This window comes from Artemia sp. Qi Xiang Cuo, chromosome 12 (assembly GCF_049724085.1).
Source record: "Artemia sp. Qi Xiang Cuo chromosome 12, ASM4972408v1, whole genome shotgun sequence".
In the NCBI taxonomy this organism is placed as follows: domain Eukaryota; kingdom Metazoa; phylum Arthropoda; class Branchiopoda; order Anostraca; family Artemiidae; genus Artemia; species Artemia sp. Qi Xiang Cuo.
The window spans coordinates 56,533,031-56,545,024 of record NC_142805.1 but is presented as its reverse complement, the minus strand read 5'-3'; the positions used below and the strand labels follow the sequence as shown (position 1 = coordinate 56,545,024).

The 11,994-nt window shown below is 35.7% G+C and overlaps 1 protein-coding gene across 1 annotated transcript; it reads right to left on the bottom strand.

Moving 5' to 3' along the window:
- Positions 1-6,805: 6,805 nt before the first annotated feature.
- On the bottom strand, positions 6,806-8,963 carry LOC148946305 (uncharacterized). The gene is made up of 2 exons (XM_089097657.1): positions 8,211-8,963; positions 6,806-7,354 (listed from the first exon to the last, which is right to left on the bottom strand). The coding sequence occupies exons 1-2, from the start codon at positions 8,961-8,963 to the stop codon at positions 6,806-6,808; spliced, it is 1,302 nt and encodes a 433-aa protein (XP_088953783.1).
- Between the last annotated feature and the right edge of the window lie 3,031 nt (positions 8,964-11,994).

Here is an 11,994-nt window from a genome sequence, read left to right as displayed (position 1 = left end):
TGAATCTACCAATGGAAAATAGTGATTTTGTTTGTGATAGAGACTCCACACCTAAAATTCACACCAGGGTGAATAGGACCCTACACGACCCCTCTAGAAAATCACCAAAAAATGGTTTTGAAAATAAAAAAACCTACTTATTTTTCAATTGTAGTTAGATGTAACTAATTTTTAATTTATATCCTTCAAGTTACAGTGAATCAACATGTGCTTTATTGACGGTTTGATAGATTTCTGTAAGGCATTGAAAGGAAAGACGCTGGTCTTAAGGAAGGATAATCTTGCTTATTCAGTATCCTATATATTTTTGTTTTCTTATGCATAAATACAACTATTATTTTCACACTTAGCATATGTTTTTCACTTTGAACACAGCATTGAAAAAAAAACTTTATGGTAAAATGTACTCCGTTTTTTCTTTAGTATGGAAATTGAAGTAAAAGTTAACCATGATTTAGTAGCAAACTTATAAGTAAAACTGTCATAATGTTTAGTATGTATACTAAGTCCTGAAATTTTGACCATAGACAGGAAGAAAAAAGCTTTAGATTGTACAGTTTCGGATGGCTAGGCGTGTAAAAATAAAAATAAGTCTATTAAAACAAAATAAGAATATATAGATTAATAAAGTGAAACCAAATTATATTTTCTTGTGTTTCATTTCTCTTTATATTCTTCTAAGAATTTTCTGTTCATTTCGAAGTTTTCTTGGTGTCTTCTTTCCAACTCTCTTTCTCTTCCATCGTGTATGCTCTTCTAATGTTTTATAAAAGCTTTCATTTGCTCCTTGTTCTCTTCATGCAGCTGAATTTTTTTTTGAGTGTTTGTAACTCTAGATGGCTTAACTTGTTGTAGAAACACGTATGCCCCAGGACATGAGAAAAAAGAAAACATTCTAGAATAAAAGATAAATAAAAAATTCTCCACCTCAGCCAAATTTGCTTCTTTTTGCTTCCCCGTAAGGCTTTTAGTTGTTTCAATTTCATCTTTCATAAGGTTTTGCACACTTTTTTTTACAACTTTTTTTTATATGTGTTTATTTATGCTCACTTTGTTTATATTTTATACCTTGATATGTTTTTGTTTTTCCCTTTTTTGTCCAAGTATAGGAGAAAAAACCAATTTTACTGGTAAAAACAAAGAAAAAGTCTAAGCTCAGATGTAAAACTTAAGTTTGAAACCTATAAAATTATCAAACAAGAACTGGACTTCTTTTGGTTTTGGACTTATGCAGTCATTCCCCAGTTTGTAAAAAATTAAATTCTGAGCATTGTATCTAAAAGAAATTAAGATTTGTGTTAACTAAAAACAAAACTAATTTCAAACTTAAAAAAAAACTTCAACAAAATGTTAACTTTGATGCTTATGCAACCCACATCTTTTAGATCATCAAAATAAACGGGCAACAAATATTTCCCTTTGTTGTGGGATTGTGCACAACTAACATAGTACTGCAATCACATAGCAGTATTGGGTTGTTTTTTTTACACTTGAAATATATAAAGCCTACAAATAATTTTTTTGGCAGAAAAACTAAGCAAGTTGTCACAATTTTAAATGGTTAGTATTGTCTATACATTTTTTTTCTGGTTTGAAAGAAAAAATATAACCATGATTTTGCCACCATCTCATAAGTAAAACAGGGTTGGTAAAATTAAGCATATAAAGTAACTCCTGAATTTTAATCAGAGCTTGAAAATCTATACAATGTTTTAGAGGTAATTACTTGGTGAGAAAAAAAGGAGAGAGAGAGAAGAAGAAGAAAAGAACTGTCATCCAAAAAAAGAGGAGAGAGAGAGAGAAGAAGAAGAAAAGGACTGTCATCCCAATCCCGTAATTGAGATAAATGTGCACTTGAACGAGGTTTTAACCTTACTCATCTATCTAATTACCTAGGACAAAACAGTATAACCGAACCATCAACCAAATCGAAATGTCCAAATCCATGCAAAGTCGTCATCAATGAATGTAAGTCGTTGTAAATTTACAAGAAAAGCACCTTGAATCTAGCGAAATATTTCCAAGTAGTACCTTTTATTTGGGCTCATCAGAAGAAATACCACATGCCTTAATGGGTTTAGAGGCTTTACTTTCTTTACCTGGCACAGTGGAGCCTCTACCATAAGATTTTTATGGTATCCCTACCTTAGGTAAAACTTGTGAAATACGTGCATACTCGTAAAACTATTCAAAAACTACTTACAAAATTAGATTGGTTCTTTCCTTAGTGAAATCCCATAGGTCAATGAAAGCAAAGACAATTCTGGAACACATAAAGACTGGTCCGGACGTGAGTTATAAAACAAAATATTTTATTGGAATCTGGAACCAATTGTAGATTTAAAGTCCTTCAAGCTGGTTTGAAAGCAATGTACAAATTCAAAATTCCAAAAAAGAAAAGTGAAAGAGACATTATATTAAAATATCATTCAGTATTTCTTTTTTAATTTTTTGTATATTTACCTAAAAGTTCATGAAACAGAAAACTAAATTTTTTAAATTGCCAACTGATTTTATTAGCAGAAAAACCTCTTAAGATCAGTTTTTGGCTAAGATTTTTATATCTATTTTTAAAATCTGTGTAATTGTGTGTAATTTCTGCAAATTCTTGCATACCTAAAATTGGGAATAATAAGCTGAATAAGTAATATTTGAATGTATATTACTTTCAAGGAATGGAAAATTAATTACTTCAAAATTAAAATCATCCGTTTTATTATATATATTAAAAACTAATTTATGATTATCTGAAATATTGATATTTGAATCTAAGAAATAGTCATAGTGTCCTATCCCGTAGATGGGCTCCAGAATTAACTCTTTTGGATAAATATTTTTTGAAATCTCAATAAACTCCGCACAATTTATTACTAAAAGATCGTCTATATATCTTTTATTATTTGCAAGGTTTTTATTAATGAGCATACTTTTATGTATTTCTTAGGCTTCTTAATGAATTTTTGTTTCTGTTTAATCATTAATTTTATGTATTTGAGCTTTTAAGAAAACTTGCCAATGTCCAAGGATTCTGAAAAAAAAACACAATAAGAGACGATAAATAGCAAACCAACTAATTCATTCTCTATTCCTTCTTGTTGAGACGTACGTGCTTCCCCAGGATTCTCGGCTTCACGCTGTGAAACATCTAATGCAGTGTCTTCTTCGTTTTTTTTTGTAAAACTGTTTGAAGACAATTCTTGGGGTCAGACCCACACGCATCTGCGGCAAATGTTGGGTGAACAGAATGGGCCTGTCCAACTATTTCCCTTGTCCCTTCAACGAAAGGGGGCGCATCCTCCAGCATTTCTACTCCAGCCCCTATGGTAGCCTCCAAGTTTGTAACATATGATTTACATGATGACCAAAGGCTCTTCCATTTCTGGTCAACTTTTAAGGTAGGTGTCCCATAGATTCCACCCTTCCTTTTTCATGTCTCTTGCAATGGTTCCCTACACTTCCTTTTATACAGTTTTGCTATCATTTAGTTTTCCCCAATTTTCTTTTACTAAGTTAAGCAGAATTCTCACTGCCTTTTCATCTTTTTCTTTGTACTGCTTTGTTTTTCTGCTACACCAGATTTCATTGCTCTTTATGCTTGACGCTGCAACTGGCTGCTTTATATGTAGTTCAGATGCTATTGAGACTATGTAATATTCTGAAATAATTTCGTTCAAGACCAAGTGTCTGACTCGAACCTCTAGAATACATAGAGAAGTCTACAAAGAACCTCTTAGCTTAGCTTAACAATTGATAATTTTTTTTATTAAAATCAACTAAACACAAAAAAAGCAAGCTGATGAAAAAACCTCCTATTGCTGCCTCAGTTTCTTAAATACATATACCGCAAGGTTAACCATATCTTGAAGAAAAAGGTCTTGCAATAAACAGGTTTTAGTAATACGGTATCCTCTGTTGGTGGTGCTTGCAACAAAATCTAATGGCAAATTTATTTACAAGAAAACAACTAGTTTTGGAGCTAATTTGGCAATGGCGTAGAGGAGGGGGGCGGTTAGGAAGGACCAGAGGCTGAATTTGTGCTTGGGCTAGCACAGTTGAAAATCCTTGTGTTGTGGCATATGCAAATTGGGCAATTAAACAAGTTAACTGTTTCTTGCGCTTAAGCAATGCCGTAGTGCACTTGTTGATAAAATGTTCTTCCACCTGTTAATGAACCATATGGCTTATTTCCTGAATTTAATGTCTTGCTTGCATTCAAAGCTGTTCAGGGCAGGGTGGCAAGCTTCTGCAGATGCTGTGGCAGGCACCCAGGGAAGCCTGGCATATGATGAAGTACGTTAGAAATGGATAAAGTATGCAACACAAATTTGTTAACCAATGATAACGCTAAATAGAAGTTTTGTTGTTATATTTCCTCTTTAGATAGATGCAGTTTAGTTTGTATTTAGTTTTAAGAAATATAGTCATCTTTTACTCTTCTTTTAATTATTTAGTCTATTCATTGTCTACATACATGAAACATAATGGTATGGTTAAAAAAAAGTCTTTTTATAATAGAGGAAAGTTCCCCAATCTTTGAAGCCTACTAGCACCTGCGTTAAACGTACAAATTTTCATGACAAAGCCTTTTATAATAAATCAACTTTTGATGCTAATTTTGTAATCAGGGGGTGGGGGGAGGGGAAGACCAGTGGCCTCATTTTTGTGCGTGCTAACACAGTTGGAAATCCTTGTATACTTTGGCTTCAAACAAGATTCAACACACCCTTCTTCTAATTAAACTTTAGTAAAACTTATGGGCAGGGAACACAGGGTAAGAACTTTGGATGCTTCAATTGTTTAGATCAAAATATTTACAGATACAGATTTTAAAGAATAATGATTATTGGAGGTTTATCGTGCGGGGTCACCACTTTTAAAGGCAAAAATGGCGCAAGGAACTGCTATGCCACTTACTGGAGGGGGAAGATCCCTCTTTGGCCCCAAATTAGTGGGATTTCCGCGGTTACTCCAACGGTTCCGTATACTAACGTGATCGGATGGTCTATGGCCACATTTAAAGCCAAAGCTTACCGATAAGATTTCTAACTAACTCTTTTAGATTCGACCTAATCTGAAAAGTTAAGAGAGTACATAGAAAAATCTTACTGTATTAACAATCACGCGGTATAAACAGAACTTACTAAAAATGGACACTTCCTCCCAGCCCGCTAGCCGCAGCACGCGGCGGGGGTTACGAGGGTGGTAATGAATCTTTCCAGCCAATCCTTGGACTTACCAATCTACTGGCCGACCTCCCTAACTGCGCAATTTTTCCCTCGTGGTCTATTAAGCACGTACGCAGTTAAGAGGACCCAAAATGGCGTAAAAAAAAAATAATAGGAAAATTAATATTTATTACTTAAGGAAGGAAAAAAATTAAGGGGCCAAAAGAAATGAATCTGGGAGGGACATTTATCTGAAAAAACTGGGACCAAGGGTTCCAACACCTCCCCCCTAAGATAAATGGCCCACATCCCCGTTGGATTGGCTGGAAATTCAGACACAAAATCAAATTAAAATAAACGCTAAATTTCTTTTTCATCTTCCTCTAGTCTTCCACGTCTTCCAGGTTCATTTCTTCCTTAGAGCTCCTGCCGTGCGAGGGTTTCTGCCTTGCCGATTAGTGTGGGGTACTATGAAGTTTTCCTCGTTTATCAGTAGCTTCTCCTCTTCCTCCGTTGGAAATAATTGCGGGATGCAGCCCTCAGGACTCATAGAAATTCATTGTGCAGAGCACAATCAAAAACAAAATTTTCGTGCTCTCCCGAATTTAGATTTGAGAGGAGCAGAAAATCAATTTCTGGCACATATGATGATGCCAGCCATCGTGAAAATTTGGCTGCACTAGCCTCTTAATTTCCATCTGTGGAAACAACCCCAAATCTCGATAAAAAAGTAAATTGCCCCTTGGCATAATTTAAAATAGTCTAAGGCCGAAAATACACAGGCCTGTGAAAACGATAAGGGTTAAGGAAAATGAAGTAAAAATCTGAGCGAACCATGTATCGTTTTTTTTTCCCTTCCCCGGGATAATTAACTGAAGAATATACGTTGATGCTAATTGAAAATAAAATTTGGATACATCTCGACTCCCATGAAGAATAACAGCTATGAATAGGGTTGCTGGACAACGGTTTGGGTGAAGTATGAAGTGACTGGGAGAGAGTATCCCCCAAGGACTCCAGATCAGAAAGGCAAGATCTCGATAAAGGGATCACAACTTGTCCGCCAGTTCTGCGTTGAGGAAAATGGCTATCTTTTACGACTCCCCGCAGGGAGTCGCAAAAGGGATTTTCCCCAAGGGATTGGGGAGCCGCAGGGGATTTTACCCAAGGGATTCCTCCCCCTCATAAAGGATCGACATATTTTTTGAACTGATAATACTAGTTTCAGATTCGTTTCCAAACTTTTCCAATCCGACTCGACATTCAATATCTCCCAACTTTCCCCCAACCCGTTGTAGGTCATTGATCTCTTTTGTAATTATCTTCTTTTATTCCCCATGGGTCTTTGACCTCTTTTTCCCCTTATTATTCATATGTTCAAGGCACAGCCCATTCGACATTTTATTTTTTTCCCCTAATACTTATATATATTGTTAGTACAATCTGCACTTGCCGTCCGCGCTCACATTATCGGCCCCTGGTCTTGATTTTATTTCGAAGTCGTATTCTTGTAGGCACAGGACCCACCGTGCTAATCGTCGGTTATCTTGCTTCATTATATTTAGCCATTTCAATGGGTTGTGATCTGTCACTATTGTAAATTTTCGTCCATATACAGAGTAGTCCCGTTTATTTACCGCTTAAATTATCGCAAGGCATTCTTTTTCAATTGTGCTATAATTCAATTCTAATTTTGATAGTTTTCTGGATATAAATGTGATTGGATGTTTCCCATCTTCAAAACTTTGGGATAAAACTGCCCCGAATCCGTAATCTGAACTGTCAGTTTGTAGCACAAATGGTAAGGGAAAATCTGGATTTCTCAGTATCCTTTCGCCATCTTTCAGTGTATTAAATGCATTTTGTTCAATTTGTGACCATTCGATGGGGTCTACGGCCCCCTTTCTTGTTAACTCCGTCAAAGGCGTAGCAATTGTTGCAAAATTTGGTATGACTTTTTGATAATATCCTGCCAACCCCAAAAATGACCGAACTTTTTTCTTTGTGGTCTGAACTGCCGCGTTTCTAGTTTTTTCTGTTTTTTCCCTTAATGGGGCTATTATACCGTTTCCTATTTTGTGTCCCAGGTATTCTGTCTGTGTCTGCACTAATTTACATTTTTCTACATTCAAAGTTAGTCCTGCTCTCCTCAGCCTGGTTAATACTTGTTCCCTATGGATTAGATGTTCCTTGAACGAGTTTGAAAATACTATAATATCATCCAAGTAGGCTCTTGTATAGGGTAAGGAATTTAAAATATAATCTACTATCCTTTGGAATGTTGCTGGTGCCCCTTTTAGTCCGAATGGCATGTACCTAAATTGGTACAACCCAAATGGAGTAATAAAGGCAGTTTTGGCTGAATCATCTGGGTCCATTTTCACTTGCCAATATCCCCTTCTCAAGTCTAAAATTGATATAAATTTTGCGGAGCCAACTGACTCTAGAATTTCATCCATTCTTGGTATTGGGTACGCGTCTGATTCGAAAATATTACTCATTTTTCTGCTTTCTTTGCAAAATCTAATGGAACCAACTTTCTTCGTGAATAATACCACTGGTGCTGCAAATTCTGAGTATGATGGCTCTATTACCCATACCTCGCGCCTGCAGTCCCTATATTTTTTCTTTTGTTTTCTTTTTGCTTCCGGTATTCGGTATGGGTATTGTTTTATTGGTTTCTTGTCCTTTAATAGTATCTTATGTACTACATTTTCTGTTTTTCCGATTTTGTATGTTAATACGTCTGCAAATTTCGTGAATAACTTATTTAATTGGGATTTCTGAGCCTGGCTCAGATATTTTTTTGCCGAAACCCTTCCAATGGCGTTTATATGTTTCTGCCGGGTCTATTTTACTTAAAGGGGCACTTTCCTCGTCATGTTCTGAGGTCGAAATCATGAGACAGCGCTTTTGCGGATCCTTGAGGTTTTCTTTTTCATTTTCCTTGTTAAATTTCCTCAGTAAATTCACATGGTAAACTTCTTCCTTTTTTCTCGCTCCCTCTAATTCTATCATATAATTTACATATTCATTCTTTTTTACCTTAAACGGTCCGTTCCATCTCACTTCCAATTTATTATTTCCGTCCGGTAATAAAATAAGTACTTCCTCCCCTTCCCTGAATTCGCGCATTTGGGCGGATTTATCGTACCATGTTTTTGTTTTGTCTGCAAATTTCCCCTGTGCTTGTTTTGCAGTTTCATGAAATTTATGCAGTTTTTCTCGTAGTGATAGCAAGTGGGTTATCACTGTTTCTTCATTTTTCTCCTCATTCTCCCATGATTCCTTTAAAATGTCCAACACCCCTCTTGGGTTTGTCCCATATAGTAATTCAAATGGCGAGAACCCTGTAGCTTGGTGTGGAGTTTCTCTGTATCTAAAAAGGACACAAGGATGCATTTTGTCCCATTGGCTTACATCATCTCTTACAAAACGTCTCAACATACTAATTAGGGTTCCGTTAAATCTTTCTGTCACTCTATTTGTCTGAGGATGAAATGGAGTAGTTAATACTTGTTCAATGCCGATAATTTCGTATAATTTTTGGATGTATGTCGATATAAAATTGGTTCCATTATCTGTTAAAATTTCCTTCGGGATTCCGTGACGCGAGACATATTTCGCTAATTCTTCTGCGATTTTTGGTGATTTTACTGTTCGCATTGGGATAGCTTCTGGGTATCTCGTAGCCAGATCATTAATAACTAAAATGAATCTGTTTCCCGCGCTAGACTTCGGAAGTGGACCTACAATGTCCATTGAAATTCTCTCGAATAGTTTGCCGAAAATGGGCATTTTTTTCATTGGAACTTTTTCATTTGTTTTTTTTGTATGCAACTAATTGACAATATTTGCATCTTTTACAAAAGTTGATAATATCTTTTTTTAAACCTTTCCACCAAAAACGCTGCAAGACTCTATCTCTTGTTCTTTGGAATCCCATGCGTCCCCCCGTTGGGTTTGAGTGAGCCAACTTTATTACCGCTTTCCTTAATTCATGTGGTACCAAAAGTTGTAGTTTTTTAGTATTTTCCCCAGTCTCCATTATTTTGTAAAGTAGATTTCCATTATTGGAAAACTGTTTAGATTGCGGATTTTTTTCATTCATTAGTGCTAGTTTTATTTATCTGCAGTCTTTATCATTTGTTTGTAGTTTTGCGAATTTTTCGGAAGTTATTCCGAGTTTTTCAGTTAGTTCCTCTTCGGTCCTTTCTGGTTCTTTTTCTACGGTCGATAATTACTCTTGTTTTTGGTTATATTTCTTTTTATCCGCCCTTCTTTTGCTTTTAGGTTTTCTCGGTTTTGTATTTTTTATGAATATGTCGTTAAACCGAAGTGTATTTTGTATTGTCTGATTATCATTTTCATGAGTGGGGGCATAGCCCTACGTTTATTTTTTTCTTGATTTACTGTCACTATAATTAATATGTTTGTAATGGAGTTAGAATATTGTGCCAGGATGGTGTCTATATTTAAGAAGTATACCCCTAACAAAACGTCTACTGGAAGAGTAGTTACAATCCCTACTTTTAATTCTTTTTTAACCGTATTTCCCTCTTTATTGGCTAACTCTATTATGACCTGAGCTGTCGGACAATTATGTTCTTCTCCATAGTAGCATAGCGATGCCACTTTATTTTTGTAATTTATTTCGGTTTTCTTTATCAAGTCTTCCCTTACATAGGTTTGGTTGCTGCAGGAATCAATAGCTATTTCTACCGATTTACCATTTAGTTCGCCACATACTTTGTGTGATTCTGCAAATGCGCAAGTTTTCATATTCTCCGGGCTTTTAACCCATGCGGTTCTCTTATACGTTTGAGACTTTTTCCAATTCTCTCGGGATCGATCATTTCTCTGATTATCTTGTCTTCCGTATGCCCCTTCTTCCCTTGTTCTGTAATTATTGTCGTAATTTTTTTTCGCGCTTCGGCAATCCGAGGCGTAATGTCCTCGTTTATTATAGTTATAACAGGTAACGTCATACTGTTCCTATTTTTGGCCGTATTTTCTACCGTCTTTATTTGGGTAATTGGTGCTATAGTGGCCGCTCAAGTTACAGCGGTAGCATGTTACTTCTCCTTGTGTTTGCCATATTTGGCTAGCATTCTTTTTAGTCTCTGTGTGCTGTTATTCACGTCTATAATGTCCTCCCAACATTGGTTTTTGTGGTAATGTCTCCCTTCTAATTTCAGTGTGTCTCTTTTCTGATTCGGACTTTTCTTCATATGTCTGTTGGGTTCTTTCTTTTAAGTATATTCTCATATTTGGATATGTATTTTCTAAGAATTGTTCCATCGCTGTTTTATTAACTATTTCTGTTATCTTATCTTTTATTTCTTCCGGGTCTTCTAATATTGTATAGTTTTCTATCTCTAGCCATTTTAAACACATATCTTACAATTTGTACCCGTATTCTTTATAAGTTTCGTTGTCTCGTTTTCTTTCACTTCTAAACCTCCTTTGAAGGTGCTCGGGGGAGAGATGAAACTTTTTAAAAATGGCTTGTTTTAGTATTTCAAAATCTTTTGAGTATTGTATTGTTATTTCTTTATATGCAAGTTGCGCTTAGTGGTTAAGGAGGTGTTGTATTCTCGTTACCAAATTTTCTCTCGGCAATCCGCTTAATTCCGCCTTTTTTTTTGAAAATTGTATATGTATAAATGTACATCTTCATTTTCTTTCATTGGTTGAAGGTATACTGCCTGCATTATCTCTATTGTAAACGATTTCTGAGGCTCTTGGTAATTTCTCCCTGCAATCATTTCCATTATGTATTTACTTTCCTCTCTGTGTGCCTCCTCCTTTTTTTCTCTGGCTATCCTATAAGCCTCTTCCTTTTTTTCTCTGGCTATCCTATCATTCTCTATGTAATTTAAAAGTCGTTGTGTCATATCTATTTTAGTGCTTTTTCGTGAGCTCCTGCTGGAAATTGAACTTCTACTATTCCTGCTACTTGGCCTACTCTGAATCTCACTGTTATTATATTCTCTTAACTCGTTTTCTGCGTCTACTCCTTTGTATAATATTTTCTTCTCCCCGCAACTCCCCCACTTTTTGTACCTTCTTCGAAGGGTGAGTTTGTTTTGTTATACCCGTTCTTTCTCGTAATAATTTTTCCTCATGTATTATTGCCACTGTTTCTTTTGTTCGGAATTCTCTATCTGCGAGTAATTCTTTCTGTACTAACCTTAGACTTTTCTCTTCTTCTCTGGTTCGTACCGGGGATCGCTCTATTACTGATTTTGGTTTGAAGATATCCTCTTCACATGTCCCGGAAATGTCTATTTCACCTGTTGAGTGATATATGGTTCTATCTGATGGTGTTTTTCTTTGGGTATTTCCAGCAGGAGTCGCATATAATTGTGTGTCTGAATCCGATTTTTGTTTTACCGCGGTAGATCTTGTCTGAATTCTTCGTTTGTCCGCCGTGATTTTAAGATTTATTTAACGTTTTTCGCTCAAATACAAGTCCTTTTATCTACGTCTTCGGGTCTCCAGTTGTGAAAAATCATTTTCTTTTAAAGTTTTTATTTTATCTGGTGGCCCAGCCTCAAGAATCTCAACTATTATGTAGTATAATGATGGATATATTATAATATTTTATTCATCTCATGACACGACTATTCACAGATCCAATAATAAAAATCTTCTGCATATTATCATATATATGCTCTATAACTACAATAGGCTATTTTTGTAGGCTAAATTACCCTGTCTCTTCGAAAGCGCGGAATTCTTCTTCTATCAGATTTACTGTTAGGACCTTAACTCGCTGCCACCACTTATTGGAGGTTTATCGTGCGGGGTCACCAATTTTAAAGGC